We start from the raw sequence: 17,673 nt of genomic DNA, 5'->3' as shown, positions 1-17,673 counted from the left end.
AACATGCATTACAGGAGCCCTTTTCAAGCATCTGCATGCATGGAGAGGCTGAGAGAGAAAAGATCTAGATAGCAACTTTGTGTGACTCATTCACACTTAAGCCAGAGGTACAGGAACAAGTACAAACCATCCCCTGTACTATGCATAGAAGATCCCTTTACCACCTACAGCCAATATACAAAACACTTATAGAGTAAAAGGAAAGCCACAGCTTCAGATTTTTTCATCTGACTTTTTAAACAGCAAGGGCTACCTCTAGTCACTCTGAGGTAGGTGATGCTCAAAGCAGGGGTACTCCCTGTAGGGTTGCATCATCTCGTGCTTAGTGCCTAGAAGAGAAACGCTTCCTGTCATTAATCAAACTGCAATTACCAAGTATCTTAAGAGAAAATGGTGGCAGTAGTTGCTTGTTTTAATATTTTTTTTTATGAAGCTTTTCAGGCATTTCTGCCCTCAAAGAGCAAGACAGTTTATCAAATACACAAAGAACCGATTTCCCTCCATTATATACATTATATACAAGTGAGTGATCAGTTCCTTCATTGGGTTTTCTTTGTAAATGAGACTCTTCATTGTCAACATGAATGAAGAATACTTTCCATAAAATACCCAGCCAGCTCCTCAGCTGCAGTGTAGCCTCAGTGTCAGCCACTGGAAACTCCACATGTAAAACAGAACTAACTTCTCCTTTTAGTCTATCCCACTTAAACCATTTCATGACTAGCTTAAGGCTAATTTTGGAAAAAAAAGCAGGTTTTTTTAAAGTCTGTTTTTTCTCTTGTCCATCTGTCCATTTTTATGGACAACATCACACAGTAGCAAGTCTCTCTTTAGTGCTTTTAGTCTCTGAGGGCTGGATTTTTGTGGTGTCTTGTCGAGGTAATCCATAGAGGTAAATAGAAATACACACCAGGAGAGTACCCAGGGAGAAGGTGACAGCTGAAAGGAGACAAAATAGTTTGAATTAATACATTGATATAAGAAACCTTCAGCAAGCCATGTAAGTTATGATATCTGAATGACAGTATTGAAGTTACCCAAAACTAAACAAGACAGCAAACTGTTGATGTGTCACAGCATTTAGCTTCGTCCTTTGTCACTGGGATCTCCTGAGTGTTTACAACCCCCACACGGTTCCAGTTCATCTCATAGTAAGAATGTGGTGGTGGTGGTCATAAAAGCAAGAGTAAAGCATCTCCTGCAGTCCCAGGTGCCATCTGTGCAGGCTTACATTACAATAAACTTAAATCATAAAAAGCCAGTGGATGTAACAAAATAGCCTGTGATAACACTTTTTTTTGCCTTTCCATGTCTAGACAGAGTTATTAAAAAGCTCTATTAATGAGGTTTTCTCAGAAAGATCATTAGTCCAGGTTTGATTTGTGTCAACTGTCAAGAAAACACTGCCCAAGTAAGTTTTTAAATTTTTTTCATCCCTTGCTTTATAGTGCTCTTTTGCAGCCAAACTGATTATTTTCTCCCTATGCAAACTTTTCTTAAGTTTTGTCTCACTAATACTACATCAAAAAGCTAGTTTTCCCACCATTTTCCCACACCATCTTTGGATTAAGGTAAGAAAACACCCACTGAACAGTGAAGGACTGAGTGGGAGTGCTAGGCACAGTATCAGACACACAGACTTGAGTGGGGAGAAAATTACAGAACAGCCCAGAGCCATCTGCTGTTTCCTCTCAAAGACATTCACCACATCAGTCAGTCACAATCCCAGCTGCTCTTTGACTTTTTCTCATGGTGGTGTCCACAGCAGATGGGGAAAGTAAAAGTTAATGCAGTAGTGGGTGTAACTCATCAGGGATGTGTAAAGCCCTTGAAGAAATAGCTGAGGAATTAATTTGGCACTGGCTGTACTAAACCCAACAAGAAATAATAACTCATCAACAGCAGTCCAGGTAAACAGCTGTATCGCACACTGAACTGCATCAGAAAGTGATGCATGAAAATAAAGCTGTTTAAACCAGAAATGTTCTTTCTGTTTGAAGTTGCAGATGCCTCTGAAAGAACAAAGCACCAATGCCTTTGAAAGCAGACTCATCAAGCACCTTTGTGCACCACAACAGGGACCGGTGATGCATTAGTGCACAGGAGTCCTGGAGAAGACTTGAAGCTAAAACCAGAAAAACTGAGAGGTTTGGCTTTGGTATGAGCCAAAGGCCATACAGGCCGGGCAGGCAGGAAACATGCACAGCCATCAAACCAAAGGCAAAGAGGCACTTACTTATCTGGAGGCCAAAGAGGATGACTGATGCCACAGTAGAGAGAACAATGGCTGCCGCTGCAGAAAAGCCTTTCATGATGTTATCTGTGTATTTAACAACCACCGAGGTGTAGAGGCCACCCACGCTGGCCAGAACTGGGAAGCAGATAAGGTGTTACCATAAGTACAGGTGCCTTAGGTTACTCTGAAAATGATGCATTTTCTCCACTAGTGTGCTCCTACTTTGGACTACATTGTCCTAATTAATGATTTAACAGATCATTCAATGGAATGGGATGTCTACATGGCATCCAGTAAATAAGATATAACTCATTTAAAGATGATCTACTTGCTAGTCAATTATTTAGGCTACTGTTTCAGCACATTTTTAAACTGAATAAGTGAATAACTTCCAAGAAAATTATACTTTTAAATAAAATCCCTCAAAACACAGTTGAGAGTTTGTCAAACTGAATTTGTAGCTCCTTGCAATCAGTTGTATCATTGTTAAAGAAAAAAACAATGTCGAAAGACAAAAACCACAAGATACTTACAGACAACAAACCAGACGTAGTATGTGTAGCCATAGAAAAACCCTTTCTCAAGAACTTTGGCTCCATCTGACATGTACACAACAAATAAATTCACCACAATCCCAGATAAGTACAGCTGAATGTTCCTCACCCACAAGGAAGTATCTGAACTCTTTAACACCTTTTCAAAATAAACTCCTGAAAAAAACAAAACAAAAACCCAAAAATATTTCAGTGAGAATGATTCATGGTTTCTTTCATTTTAGAACCAGACAACCTCTTAGAGCCAGAAAACTCTCAAGTTCACTGTCTGTGGGAGACCACTGCTGCACACCAATGATGGATCCAGGGTTGGTGCTGTCACTCCTCAAGGCTCAGCCCCTGGCCTGCTGAGAAGATGAAAAGGTATCCCATGCCTTCACTGAACTCCAGGGGCATTTTCCACCTTGTACTAACTCCTTTACACCTGTGTGAGCATGAATATGCTACAGCAAAAGCACCATGAAGGTTCCTGTCTAACATTCTCTCTTACTTCAGATTTGTAACTAACTTAGCCCTATAAGGAGTTACTGTTGTCTTGTAGAATCTTTTGTTAAATTGTTTCAATGAGGCTGTTACATTTAAGTGCAGTTAAAACCTTCAGGCCTAAACCCTTGGTCAAGTCCGGGGCTAAGTTTAGCAAGGGGATCCACTTTGACTCAATGGGAAGGTCTCCCTCAATCCTGTTTATCCTTACCCTTTCCTATCTCTACCCTTTTTCAATCCACAGCCTCCATGAAAATAATTTTATGTTGATTTTAGTTTTAGATTTATTTTAGTCCGATTTTTCTCGGAGGGGAGGAAGGGAGGATCCACATTACCTCAGTACTGAAACTGAAAACTCCTCAGGAGCTTTGTGCTGGCAGAGCACTTGGCACAGCAGCTCATTCTGAAACCACAGCTTCAGGGGATTACAAGAGCAAATCAAAACTGAGGCCTTCTGCTAATTGAAAATACAGGTTGGTTTTGAGGAAGTGGAATTCATTTTAATCTAAAGCTCTAGCTCTCGATACCACATTGAAGAGCATTATTTTTATGCTTTGCATTACTGAAACTCCCCAAATACTTCTTCATTATTCTACTTGGGAGGCATTTGTCAGACTAAGAGGCAGACGTTTGGCAAGGCCCTCACCACCTGCCTTTTTAACCATTGCTCACCCAGTCAGGATTCTTCCGAGCTCTGTAATTTCATCTACATTTCAAAACAAAGAGAGCAGTTTGCAGGACTCTCACCAGTGACTTCCACGCCCTTCTGGTGAGAGCCCTATTGACTAGAAGTTTGTTGGTGATTAGTATCACACACCATCCTTCACACAATATGAGAAAATAATATGGAACCAACAAGGGTGGCACAAAGACCCGCCTAGGCACACACCCCTCCCCCCCATAAAAAAATCCCCAAATTAGCTTCAAGGAAGGTCTTTCTACTCTTTTATTAGTGAAAAATGCAATTTATAATTTAATAGAATACAGTGAGTACTTATGGTGAATAAATGAGAAGGCGGATTTATATTTCAGGGGTTCAAATAATTATAAAACCAAGGAAATATTGTATTATCTCATAAGAATATTAATTTTTGAAATGTAAACAACAACAAACCAGTATTGTTAATAACTGCAGCCTTTAAAATAACCCAGAATAATTACCTGGAGATTTCTGCACCCTGAGAAGACCCACAGAGCACAATGAGGTGTAATCAACATAACAGAAATTTGGCTTGAGTACGAACCATACTTGTAAATGTTAAAAACTGAGAAAACAGTAGGCAAATCAATAAAACTATGCTTAGAGATTTGTGAATATACAATTCACAAATCCACTAGGCAAGATGAAGGAAAGAATGGGGGCTGATTAAGAGAACCTACTCCTCAGAACTGTTTTAAGTCACAAAGGATCTGCTGTTAAATTAGCCTCCAATGCTTTTAAAAGCATTGCAGGGGCCCCAGATACTTGGAAATTATCACAGAATCAGCAATTTGAAGAAAAAACTTCTTTTCCATCTCTAAGTAACAAACACACACAACCTTTTTTTCATTTTGCTGGACTAAGGAAACACTCCATAAAACATGGTCAGTCCAGAAACTAACAGCAAAATAACTGCTTCATGTGAGAGTGGGAAGGAAGAACAGGAAGGGAATTTGAATAGAATTTATGTTTTCAACATGTAAAGCCCCAAGGGCACAAGGAGCTCTGTGGATGACACACACAGTCGCTCCCAGCTGCCCCAGAGCTTCAGCTGTCAGCAAGGAAACCCAAGCTGGAATCCTTTTGCAGGAGAAGAAAGCCCTAAGTGTCTCACGCTGCCTGCATCAGCCTGTCAGTGCTCTGAATTTGCAGGTCTTTGGAAGCACAGCTGTTGACCCACATTACTGGGGAAAGCAGCAGTTTTAGGAGACTCTGAAGGCTGTATTTTGTCTTTCAGCTTTGGAGCATCTATTTAAATGAGGAAACTCATAACCTTCCAGGAAAAGCTGACTGAGCTCTTATTTAGTATTTAGTATTTCTTCTTCACAGTGCCTATTTTACTGAAATGACACTAAATAAGAATGACACTCTCTTCCTCTACCCACCAGAATGTTTTTCCATGAGTAATGAGCATCTATGCACAGCACAAGTTCATTCTTGCAAGATTTTCCAGTACTAGAGGTGGGTGATAGTACCTTGCTTTTTACAGGGGAAAGGAGAAGAATCCAGTTTACAGTTAGGGGAATATGCCCCTGTGAGCCAAATTTCAAATTAACAAGTAATTTGCATTTCTTTATCTCTGAGCACTGGTTCACTTGTCCCAAAGTTTTGGTGTCCTTCTCTAGAAGCCAGAGAAAAAACTATGCTGAGGGGAGGCACTGGTTGTAGAACAAAGCAAAAATAAACAAAACCAAAAATCCTTCACTGAGTTTATCCAGGCTTCCTGCTGCTACTCTCTCTGCCTTCCTCATGCTCCCTCCACATCCCAGTTAGATTTTTCACCTACAGAACTATGGCAACGTGTACTTCAGGGCTGAGCTGTACAGAACTGAGTGAGGAGCTCAGTTCCCCTTGTAAAAAAAAAATGCAAGTATTGCATGTGATCACCAAAGGGGAGCTATTCACTGCAAAGTAAACTTTATAAAATTGATGTACATTAATTAAATGCGCGGAGTGAGTCATTATGCTGCTCCCTACAGTCTTATTTACAGCATTTGAAAGACACTTCCAATTGCAAACCAGCCCTCTATGTTGCATTGTGTAAAGCCAATGGTACATGCTCCTATCGTTTGCTTGACAATGGGAGTAATCACGTTATGAATCTGCCATAATTACCAAAAGTAGAAGACAGTTATGGGCAGAGGGAATAAACTATTAGAGGAAGACAGTTAACATATGTAGAATGTTCAGTTTTAAGCACTGTGAGTTCTCCAGTTCTTTAGATACAGCCCATATACAGAAATAATACTGTACCTGCAAATCCTGAACAAAACACTGCCACAGCAATTGCTCCAAACCCTAGCCACGGGTTCTGCTCCACCTGCAACATCAACCATTATTTTAAAAAGGACAGAACACTTCAGTCATTCACAAGAATCAATTCCAGAGTGCTGTGGTTTAAATTCAGCCAGCAACTAAGCAACCCAGCCCCTCACTCATTCCCCCCAAGCCCACAGTGGGGAGAAGAATTGAAAACAAAAGGTAAACTTTGTGGGTTGATTTAAGCACATTTAATAACTAAATCAAAATAAAAATTACTAATAACTGTAGTATTAACAAAAGGAGAGAGATATAAAATCCAAGAAAACTAAGTGATGCACAAAGTAATTGATCAACACCTGCTGACAGATGCCCAGCCCATCCTGCAGCAGCAATCAGCCCCTCCTGGCCAAATTCCCTGATTTTCCATACTGGGTGTAATATTCCATAGTATGGCATATCCCTTTGGCCAGTTCAGGTCAGCTGCCCTGGCCATGCTCCCTCCTGGTTTCTTGTGCCCCTCCTCACTGGCAGAGCAGGAGACACTGAAAAGCCCTGGACTCATGGTTAAGGACTACTGAGCCACAATTTAAACACCAGTGTTACCAAAATTTTTCTCATACTAAATCCAAAATACAGCACTGAACCAGCTACTAGGAAGAAATTTAATTCTCTCCCAGCCAAAACCAGGGCACAGAGCTACTTCATTAAGTAGAGCAAAATTATCAGCATTTCACTGCAGCACCACGTGCCCTTGCTGATCTAGCGCTGTCCCTCAGATCAGCTCAGTGTAGCTGTTGGTGTTTCACTTTCTGTGGGTACTCTCACAGCGCTCAGAGGCACTGTCTGCTCGGCTGTGGCCAGTGCTCCCAGAGCATGACTGCCTTTCCCACCAATGCCGCTGAGCAGCAGCTATGACCTAAGAAACAGAAGACACTTGTTTCTCCCTACGACGGTGTTAGGTCAGAGCCTCTGAAGGGTGTGTTTAAATGACATACCCACACTGCGCTGGAGTCTTGCACCTAATTCCTCCCAGGGCTTTGAGTCCAAGTTCTCTGTTCCAACAATTACAATGTTACCAAGGCCAACTGCTGGAAACAATCTATTACTAAGACACTCCTAGGATGGTGCATTAGATTAGGATGGCTGTGGTAATTTATACTAATTGTAGCAATCCATTGCATTTCCAACAAGAGAGACCAGAGCAATACCACAGCCTGCCTGAACTGGTACACAATAAAGGTGAAAGCCAAGGATCAAGGATCACTTATTCTTTATCTGCAGAGGGAAAATTTTAACTCTTACCTGTACTTTTGTAGCCTGAGCAGGCTCCCACTGAACAAGGGTAACACCGCCACACAGCATGAAGACAGAGAACCACTGCAACTTACTTAGGGTACGGCTCAGCATCAGGACTGTACATAAAGCTGTACAAGGGATCTTCAACTGGTATGTCACCTAAAAAAGATGGAAATGTAGTGTAGAGGACATGGCTTTATAAACTCCTCCAAAACAAGAAAATAAAATAGAAAATTCAACTACAGAATGAGAGATTTTTATATTCATTGATTTCCTACACATCCATCTCCCACTACAACAATGTGAATGTGAAGTGACTCTAGCAGTGAGTGGCTCGGCTCAGAAAGCCAGAGCTCTGCAGCAGAGCGTATGCTCTGAACAGAACAAAGCACAGTTTCGCTTTTAACACTGAGGCTGAAGAGAGTGCTGTGTGCCAGGCAGATACCTGACACCTGTGTCTAATGAACCAGGAAAGGGAAATATATTTCCAGGTCTGTTACTGACAGAAACCTGTATTACCTGGTAGACTGCAGCATCCAAGTTGCTAAGAGCCACGAACGCCATATTGTTTTGGATAGCGTACACCACAGATGGAACACTTAATTTCAGCAATTCTTTAGGACTTCCGAATACATTTTCTTTTAAAGATGTTATTAACCTTGTCAGACTTCCAGTTTCTCTGCAAAATAAAATATTAGCACAATGGAGGGCATTCCTAAACTGGTATTTTACAACAGAAATCAAATCAATGAATCCCTTGGGAGTGCTGAAAATTTGTCCTCCACAATCAGTTGTACTTTCTGCTCATAAAAGAAAAAAATGGTTAACTAGCAAAAAACAAGTGAGGTTTTCAACAAGTAGAAAGCCCTGAAGGCAAGACAGACATTCTGGAATCAGGAAGTTAGATGCATTAATGTGTAGCAGTGTGTCAATATAGGCAGTGGAACAGAAGGCTGTTGTTCACATCTCCCCTTTTTTACTGGGTATTAATGTTTGTGTGTGATATCAAATGCCCATGACTTTCCAGATCCCCTTTAAACTAGGCCTCACAGTACAGTCAAAAAAGGATTGTACCCTTGCATACTACTTACCCAGAAAAACCTCTCATTCCTCAGTCAGCCATGGGTTCCCAGTCTCACTTGTGCTGTGGGAGATGCTGGACCAGCACCAGCACACACATGAAGAGGTCTGGCGGCTGTGTGGGGGCTCCCCTGTCCCTGTCTTTGCATTTCACACCTCTCATTAAAGTAATTAGTGTGTGACAGAGCAGGCAATGGGGAAGAACGTGTTGCTGCTGGCTGCATTTGCAGTTTGCTACTCAGCTTTTCACAGCTGCCCTCTGCATTACTGGTACTCCCTTATCACTTGTACATCAATCTGACATTTGCTGCTCACTTGTTGCTGCTGCTCCAGTCCTCTCCCCAGTTCTCCCACAGCCCCCTTTCCAATTTTCTGTTGCTTAGCACTGGCAAATACCAACATCCAAAATCATTCCTGCCCCCTCCCACAGGCCTTTCATCTTGTAAGTTGTACTGCTCTTAAATTTAATTCTCCTTGTGGTTCTATTGCACACTTGTATGAATAAATAGCTTTAACCACCTTTCAGCATATTTTCCTTTCCTGATCAACCACTGACTCTGTACTCCAGTTGTTCAACTTTTCCTCTCCAAAGATTTACAGGCTTTACCCTCTCATGATCCTTCCATCCAAATTTCTCTCCTTCCTTGCCTTCCTCCCTACTTGCACCAAGCATATACTTCTTTTTCCAGTTTTATTTTCCCCTGTAGGGAGAGCAGTCATTATACAGGCAGCTGCAAAGGATTCTTTTTGTATTTTTCCGTAACAGAAAGCACACACAAAAACCAGACATGTCTGGCCACAGGAAACAACTGTGACAAGAAAATCCATGGACAAATAGCACTTAAAGTGAAGTCTGCAATACAAGAAAGGGGAAGAGTTCATGCTACAGCTCACCATGGTTAATTGCACCAGATACAGAACTGTATAAGATGTTAGGAGTCATTGATATTATGGGCAGATTTTTTGGTTTGTTCAGTTTCTGAATGTATTTATTACATTGTCTAGGATTGGGAGATAAGATGTACAAGAAAATTGGGTAATTCCCAAGTACAGCTGGACTAAAGTGCTTCTATCTCAAATGCCTAACTGAAAATAAAATATATTTAGCATAGACATGGCTCTACTCTATGAAAATAAGAAGTAAAACAATTACCACACAGGAATAAGTTCTTCTATTCATTGATACTAAAGTGAGCTGTCAAACAAGAAAATAATAAACTATAAAATAATATTTAAGATAATATTTAAACTGCTTTTGTTCCAGACCATGCTCAGTGAATTTGCTGATCACATTTTTAAAGTCACAGCAGCAATAGTAACTTCTGTCTACTTTGACTTCAAGAAGAAAATTTCAGCAATGAAGAACAACACGTGTCTAATAATCACCATCTTCCTTTCAGATTTTGAGAACAAGAAGATAAACTATCTAATAGTTCATTTGTGCAGTGGATGTGCTTTCTGAAGCATGCACTTACCAAGAATCTCTAACTGTAAGTTGAATTCAGTACATGGCCAAAAACAACTTAAAGCAAACCTCCATGCACAGCTCATAAAGCAAAATTAGGTGACCAAAGAAGTAAGCTGCAAGATCAAATTAGAAAATAAAAAATTATCTAGCTTGAATTCAGCTTTCTTGATATTGATCTAGGTTTGAACTTTAAACATAATCAATTTTCTTTGTAGAATGATTCAGGTTGGAAGAGACCCTAAGACCATCTTGTCCCAACCTCCTTGCCATGGGCAGGGACAACTTCCACTAGACCAGTGTGCTCCAGGCCCCATCCAGCCTGGTCTTGAAGGGATGGGGCATCCACCACATCACTGGGCAGTCTATTCCAGAGATTCACCACCCTCACATTAAAGAATGTATTCCTAATATCTAACCTAGACCTATTTTCTTTCACTTTAAAACCATTTTCCCTTTCATAAATTCATTACCCCATTGACAAAGCCACTTTCTAGGTATGAAGAGGTGAGAGATACTAATAACTATCAGTTATGCAACAGAAAAACACATTTGTTAGAAAAGCTGAAGTTAAAACTAGAGTTTGCAAAACAGCTCTGCTTTTCTTCATCCATTACCAAGTAGTTATGTACCAGCTAAGAATGTAGCAAATGCTATTACCAGATGGTGAACAGGACTTTAAATAAGCATGAGAAATGGAGAGTATACTTCAGTTAACAATTAGCACAGCTTAAACTATCATAAGCTTCTCTTTTGAAAGACAATTCTTTGGCATTCATCCATCAGTGTGCCCTCCAGGAGACGCCTTAAGAGTAAACAGTGAAGGCATCATGTAATAATGTGTAAGAAAACAAATTTGGCAGCTGGAACAGTGAGAGAGCTGTACTCTAGTATCCTGTATACTGCAGTTACCAAAGGTACCTCTTTCAAAAAGCAAAGGTACCCACACAAATGTATGCTGCTGTACAGCAAAAAACCAGGACTGGTTACTGAACTACAAAGGCACCTTACCTTGGGTGAGACAAATTGGTTAGGATTTAAAACTGAAGGAAGCTGTAAAGGAGACACAGGAAGAAGCTGTGCTGGAATTGATGCTGTTCAGCATATTCATAGGTGATCTGAAAGAGGAGGTTACTAGAAAGTTGGCAACTTTTGGACCCACCAGCATGCCAGACATGTTACCAAGGAGAGGTGAGATGGCCTGATGAATGGTGTCTGCTGGTGCCCATCTCTCCCTCGTCTATGGAGAGAAAAACCCCAGCAGCTGACCAGATCAGAATAGACATTATAACCCCCAAACAGCTCAGTGAATCTCATTCATAAAGTACCTTTTTAACTGATAAACAAGGCTCAGGTGTCAATAAATGAGAAAGAACCACAGGAAATGGTCACCCCTACATACAGCAACCCTCTCTCATCTAGTTATGGGCACCTGGAAAAAAAATGCAAGTAGTTCTTGGATGGCACCAGCTCAAGGATGGCATCAGCTTCAGAGAAATGAGCAGAATCCTCAGGAAAGGAACTGAGGCCAAGAGAGGAAACACCTTCACCCTCTGCCATAGCATGTTCACATCCTGAATACAGCATGCAGCTCCAGATCCTGTTTCAAAAGGGATGTAACAATACTGGAAATGCTGTAAGGATGGGTCCTATGATGACCCCAGAAAAATTAAACTAGAGCTCCTGGCTTAGAAAATAAATCAGTGATGAAAACACAGATCTGTAGAGTTATGAAAAGCAAAATGAAGGAGGAAAGATTATTCATCACATCTGTCAAGACAAGACAACAGGATCCATAAGTTTCTGCCACCAGCTAAGAAAAGCTCAGCCCATGTTTGCCCCCTTGGCTACACTTCCATTCTACACGTCCTCTGCTGACAAAGGGAAAATAATGGGCTACAGACACTTTTTGCTGTGCAGGGCTGTTCTAAAAACATCAACATGCTACTTTCTGAGTTAAAAGTAATTTAGTTTTTAATTATTTCAAGTAAATAAAGACCATTCATACATTTTAATGAACAAAATTTTACAGACCCTTAACAAAAGGGATTGCTTACCCTGCTGCACTAGGTGTACTATAAACAGCCTGAGTCCCAGGTGCACAAGATTTGACAAATTACACACACAGGTGAGGCTACCCAGAGGTAGCTCTCTTCCCTCACTATTGGGAAGCATGGCCTGCTACAGTCTCCAGAGAGCAAGTGGGATCCTCACTGGTCACAACAATGAGAACCACAGCAGAACCAAGTGTCAGCAGAGCCATTTCTGCCAGCATTTTGTCCAGAGAAGTCCAGGATGCATGTAAAAAAAAACAGACATTCCCCACTGGTCATACCTGCCTTCTCTAACACATCCCATTTAATGAAAGGTTAAAGAAAAAAAGCAGTTTTTCAGTTACCTTGACAAATTCAAATATTGCCTCACTTCTAAAGCAAGTAAAATGCTATTTTGTATGTTAAGAGGAAGAGAGCTGATGAAAATCTGAAGTACATCATGTGACTCCATGATCCTGCAGCACGTAACAGCCAGCCTTCTGATGTACCACAAGCCACAAAGAGAGACAGAGACCCTAAAAGAACAAATTCAACCATAGCAGCAAGAACTGGGCTTTGGAAAAGTCCAGAATATAAAGATCCTTCCTAGGAAGGATGTAGCACACGGAAACTGAGAGAAAAGGCAGCAGACTGATAGTCTCCCTACTTGAGATGCTCATGCATGGACTGAAGTTCTAGTTCTTAGCAGCTGTCTGGGATTCCAGAAACTAATATTTTTTGATCACAGCCTTTCAGCATTGGTTTGCAGATTATTAGAGACAGCAAAATGTCTGTATGTAACATTGTTTGGGAAAATGTATTAGTAGGAACATTAGAATTTTATGTAATTCAGCAGATGATAGCTCATAGCAGATGATCAAAGTCCAACTTTCATCTTCACCAACATCTTAAAGACCAAAACATCATGGATAATCCATGCTGACACTCTGAACTGATTCCAAAGCACACAAAAATAGAAAATATGTAGAAAGGATACACCTGAATATTGTACTGTACACAAAGCAGTTTCATTTGATGAGGACTCACAAGCTCTAACCTGCTCTAAATTGCCCTTCCACAGCACCATTATCCAGCCACATTCTCAAACATACCTGCACTTCAGGACCTGAGAATCTGAGGTTAGAAGCAAGGACTGGTTTTCAAAACACTGATCAGCACTCCCACACTTACTTAGCCAGGATGCCCATGCTCAGGAACAACTTGATAACTTCAGTGACACACACAGCCGTCGTTGAAAAGTAGAGCTCTGTCTCCACTGTCCTGGTGTACCGCAGTGCCACCGTGTACGTGGCAGCAACCAGGGTCATCACCGTGAGGCAGTACAGCTTGAACAGTAAGCTGACATTTTCTGAAACAAAACACAGGAGACGACTCAGCGTGACCCCCATTTTAATTTAAGAACTGAAACAGTGTGTTCTCCAGCTGGAGGGGTGTATCTGTGTCAGCAGACAATAATTACAATGTTAGGAAACACTTTCCATAAAAAAAATTTGGTTAAACTTTACAGCCTTCTCAAAGAAGCTTGTACAGGAATCCAAGTGTTTGAAAATGAGACGCTCTCTTGCCCTTGTAATCATCCCTCATTCTAGAAAAAAATAATCATACATTAACATTTATCTACTAACAATCAAAAAGTCTTTCTGTGCTTTCCTGCTCTTTAGCTGACAGCAGGTGCTTGCTCTGAAATAGCAGCTGATCCTCTTCGTGTAATATAACTGAACTCAACACAATAACTGAACTCAACACACTGACAGCAGGTGCTTGCTCTGAAATAGCAGCTGATCCTCTTCGTGTAATATACTGAACTCAACACAAAGAGCATTGGCAGACTAGCAAAAGCAAAAAGAGAGGAAAAGTTCAGTATAAGCAAAGAAATCTAGCAAATCTTAATAAAAAAGACAGCATTTCTGTCAGCCCTATTTTCCACCTAAGTTAGTAAAAGAAGAAGATTTTGCTCTGAATGGTGGTGGGACTTCACACAAAGGACTTTAAAAAATCCCTGTGGAAAGGTCTAAGGTTAAGGCTCTTGCAATAAATTAAACCACACAAGGACTGTGTATCATTTGTGCTATCCCCTCTGTCTTCCCCACTGATATACTCCCACAAAATAGCAATACTTGTAACATTTGACCTGGACCAACTACTATCCTGCAAAATTTTGGAGTTAGTCTGTCCAAGGTCCCCTGGAGGAAGGCAGTTTTTCATCCATACTTCTTCAAGGCCTGAGAGCTCCATCAGGCCACTCCAGTGCATTCCCAGCTCAGGGAATGGCTGAGCCTGCATCTGAACCAGCTAGGAGAACAGCACACAACTCCAAATGGGATTTCTCTGTACGAAGGCAAGACCCAACATGAGACATCAGCAAATGTCTCAGCAATGTGTCTGAGCCACAGCAAATGTGTGGCTTGTACAAAATCCTTTTTCACACTGGCAGATTGTTATGTTGGGCATCTCTCTGGTGGGTATTGGTCATTCAGCAGCACCTTTGGGGCCACTGTCATGTTCTAAATAGCCTAAAGAAATGTGTTTTAATTGGTGTGAGTTTGTATTCCTCTGCTGATTAGGGAATGAGATACAGGATAAGTAGTTTTGTAATAACTTTGTTTATTTAATAAAGGAATGAGTTGCTGAATCCAGTGCAACTAATGCTTTGGTTCATGTTACTTTCAAACTAGAGATGTCTTCAATTGCATAACATTTCTGCAAGGTACAGTTAATACCTCCTGCCACTGCAATCATTTAAATTAGCTACTTCCTTATAGATAGAAATCTTATGCACGTCAGTAACCACTTTTAAAAGGTAGAGCCAATTAGTTTTTGGACTAACAATGCTTAGAAGAGACTTACAAGCTGTAACCCATTTTTAAATTAAATTTGGATTGTGGGGAGGAAATACAAGGGCATAACAACCAGGAAATATAACTAACCCCATCTGGTTTCACAAAAACATATCTTCAAATGATGTTTCAGTGCTGACAGAAATTATATTAATGCTGTGATTTGACACATGAAGATTCTAAGTCTATGCACCACCAAACTAAAGCTAAACTTAATCCTTGCCTCTAGTACTCTACTCTCAAAAAAAAAAAAAAAAAAAACAAAAAAAAAAAAGCCCCAATTTGGCAATGGTTTGGAAACTTGGGTAAGCCAAAGGCAGCAAGACATAACAAATCTAGTATCTAGACTAGATAGTTCCAGCACTATGTGAAAAGGTATTTCTAACTCTTTTCAGCCTGGACATTTCTTCAGCCTGGCTCCCATATCTGCACCAGTATCAGTGCAGCAAGGGGAGCAGAAGAAAGCATAGCTGGGGCACCCATAACCTCTGCTGATAAATCTGAACTTACACCTGCCTAAAGAAAAGAAGAGCTGGAAGAAGCTTTTGGGGATTTTTTCCCAGTAAATCCCACCTGGATGAAATTATTTCTGGCAAAAAGGGACCAGACAGGCCAAAAGCCTCAGGATAACAGTGCGAGCCTCCCACACATCTCCACGGCTCATCTAAGGGCTCCGCCAGGGCTCCTGGAAGGCAGCCCCGGGCCCAGCCTGGCACGGGAGCACACAGCCCGCTGCCTGCCGGGGTACCTGGGGCGGCAGGCGCCGGCACACACTGCTGGGGGCCTGCTGCCCCTCACCCGCCAGGCCCGCCAAGCCACTGCCGGAGCTGCGGCTCTGGGCAAGGCCTCCATGGGGGAGCTGGAAGAGGGGCAGGCGGCGCCGTCCGGGCGGATTTAAGCCCTCCTGGCTTGCCCGAGGGTCTGGCTTCGGGACCGAGCGGGCTCTGGCCTCGTTGTACACAGAATCCCTGAGAATCAGGGAATCAGTTAGGTTGGGAAAGACCTCTGGTGTCATCGAGTCTGACCTATGACCGAACACCACCAAGTGAACTACACCGTGCCCCGAAGTGCCACATCCAGTCTTTCCTTAAACCTCTCCAGGGATGGTGACTCCACCACCTTCCTGGGCAGTCCATTCCAGCAACTAATCATCCCTTCTGTGAAGAAATTCCTCCTAATGTCCAACCTAAACACACTCCAATATGCACCTGGGTGCGGCGGCGTTTGCAGGGGCACCTGCGGCACCCTCAGGGTGGGCGCAGGGGATGTCCCCGTGCACTGACCGCCTGCGCCCTGGGATAAGCCCCAAAGACGCTGCGCCAGGGTCAGACGCTCCCAGAGGGAACTGGTGGCGGGGGAGACGCGACTGTGGCTGATCCTAAAGGCGGAGGCGTCCCGGGGACCCGGCAAGCCCCGCACCGGGAGCACCCGCCGCCCACACGCCGGGGACGCAGCGGTGCCACACCGCGGGGAGAAGCGCCCGGGCGGCGGCAGGAGAGCGGGAGGGCGGGAAAGCAGGCGGGGAGAGCCCCTCCCCAGCGCGACCCCGCGGCCCCGCGTAGCCCCTTCCCCCCCTTCGCTCCCGCAGTAGTAGCGTCCGGTGCCACAGCTCCCAGCGGGGAGGACAGTTCCACTCCCTCTGGCAGGGGGAGGCAGGGGGAGTCTGCGCGCGGGTCGCGTTTCCTCTTGGGAAAGCGGGTGGAAATTGTCCCCGTTCTCCGGCCGTGCCTCCCACCGGAGCCGCGGGACCCGCCGGGCGCCCCGCGCCGCCGCCCTTACCTTTCGGAGGCGACATGGTGCTCGCCGAAGGCTCCAGGACCGCCGGGCCGGGGCCGCCCGCCGTGCCCCGCCGCTCCTCCCATCGCACCATAGAGTGCGGCGCGGCCGCCCAGAGCGCCCCGCCGCCCGCGCCGAACCATCGAGTCGAGCTCCGTCCCGCCTGGATATCCTGGAGAGCATCCGGCTCCACCCGGCCGCATTTCGGAACTGTTTCATTGGCAGCAAACATCCAGGAATCTCACACACGTATTTCTCATTGCCAGGAGCAAGCTCGTAGCCACCGACGCGTTTCTGCCGCGAGAAAAACCGAGATGGAGGTTACAATCGTATTTCTCAGTATTTTACAGCACTGCAATACCTTCTTCAGCGGCAAATAACAAAGTAGGATAAAATGAAATTTCAGTCATCGGTTTACTTTTAAATAAAATGTATTTCTGGATTATTGAAATACCAGTTTGTTGGTAAGAACTATAACATAAAAGCCTCAAAGCAAATAATGATAATATGGAGAGATCACAGCAATAATAAAGAAGCAACAGTAATTTTCTCTGGGAAAAAAAAAAAAAAAAAAAAGAGCTTCAGCTAGTAATTGCATTGATATTTTAATTAAGAAATCTAATCATTGGTGCCCGGTCATAATTTAAAAACATGGAGGAGCAGCACATCTAGCTGCTACTGATTAGTTTACTTTCCCAACAGAGAAAATCACGAAGTCAAAAACAATTTAGCAAAGTTCTTTCTTAGTGCTCCCCCCACGCTCCTTTGTTTTTTTTAATAATGCTTTGGGGATTCGTCCCTGTTGTGTAACTTTTAAAAGTGAAGCCAAACACCTTGGAAAACAACAAGAGAATGCTATCCTGCACAATGCCACAGAAAAATCACTCAGCAGCTTGAATCTTCCTTGTCACAAGCTTGTCTAGCTACGAG

The 17,673-nt window shown here is 42.8% G+C and overlaps 1 protein-coding gene across 1 annotated transcript; it reads right to left on the bottom strand.

Annotated features, from left to right (window-relative positions):
• Positions 1–376: 376 nt before the first annotated feature.
• Positions 377–17,002, bottom strand: SLC35A1 (solute carrier family 35 member A1). The gene is made up of 8 exons (XM_041480444.1): positions 16,747–17,002; positions 13,301–13,478; positions 8,051–8,210; positions 7,538–7,690; positions 6,227–6,293; positions 2,770–2,946; positions 2,237–2,371; positions 377–939 (listed from the first exon to the last, which is right to left on the bottom strand). The coding sequence occupies exons 1-8, from the start codon at positions 16,973–16,975 to the stop codon at positions 809–811; spliced, it is 1,230 nt and encodes a 409-aa protein (XP_041336378.1). The 5' UTR covers positions 16,976–17,002; the 3' UTR covers positions 377–808.
• Positions 17,003–17,673: the final 671 nt, after the last annotated feature.

Source organism: Pyrgilauda ruficollis, unplaced genomic scaffold (genome assembly GCF_017590135.1).
Source record: "Pyrgilauda ruficollis isolate IOZ18807 unplaced genomic scaffold, ASM1759013v1 scaffold51, whole genome shotgun sequence".
Taxonomy (NCBI): Eukaryota; Metazoa; Chordata; class Aves; order Passeriformes; family Passeridae; genus Pyrgilauda; species Pyrgilauda ruficollis.
Note: the sequence above shows the minus strand (reverse complement) of the source record. Positions and strands in the feature narration are given on the sequence as shown.

What these genes read in the sequence shown, in the direction of transcription:
- SLC35A1 (XM_041480444.1), bottom strand. Translation starts at nt 16,975, where the DNA reads ATGTTTGCTGCCAATGAAACAGTTCCGAAATGCGGCCGGGTGGAGCCG. An exon ending in AGCATGGGCATCCTGGCTAA is followed by an intron (nt 8,211 to 13,300) that starts GTAAGTGTGGGA and finishes TTTATTTTGCAG; the next exon opens with AGAAACTGGAAGTCTGACAA. An exon ending in CTCAGGCTACAAAAGTACAG is followed by an intron (nt 6,294 to 7,537) that starts GTAAGAGTTAAA and finishes TTGATGTTGCAG; the next exon opens with GTGGAGCAGAACCCGTGGCT.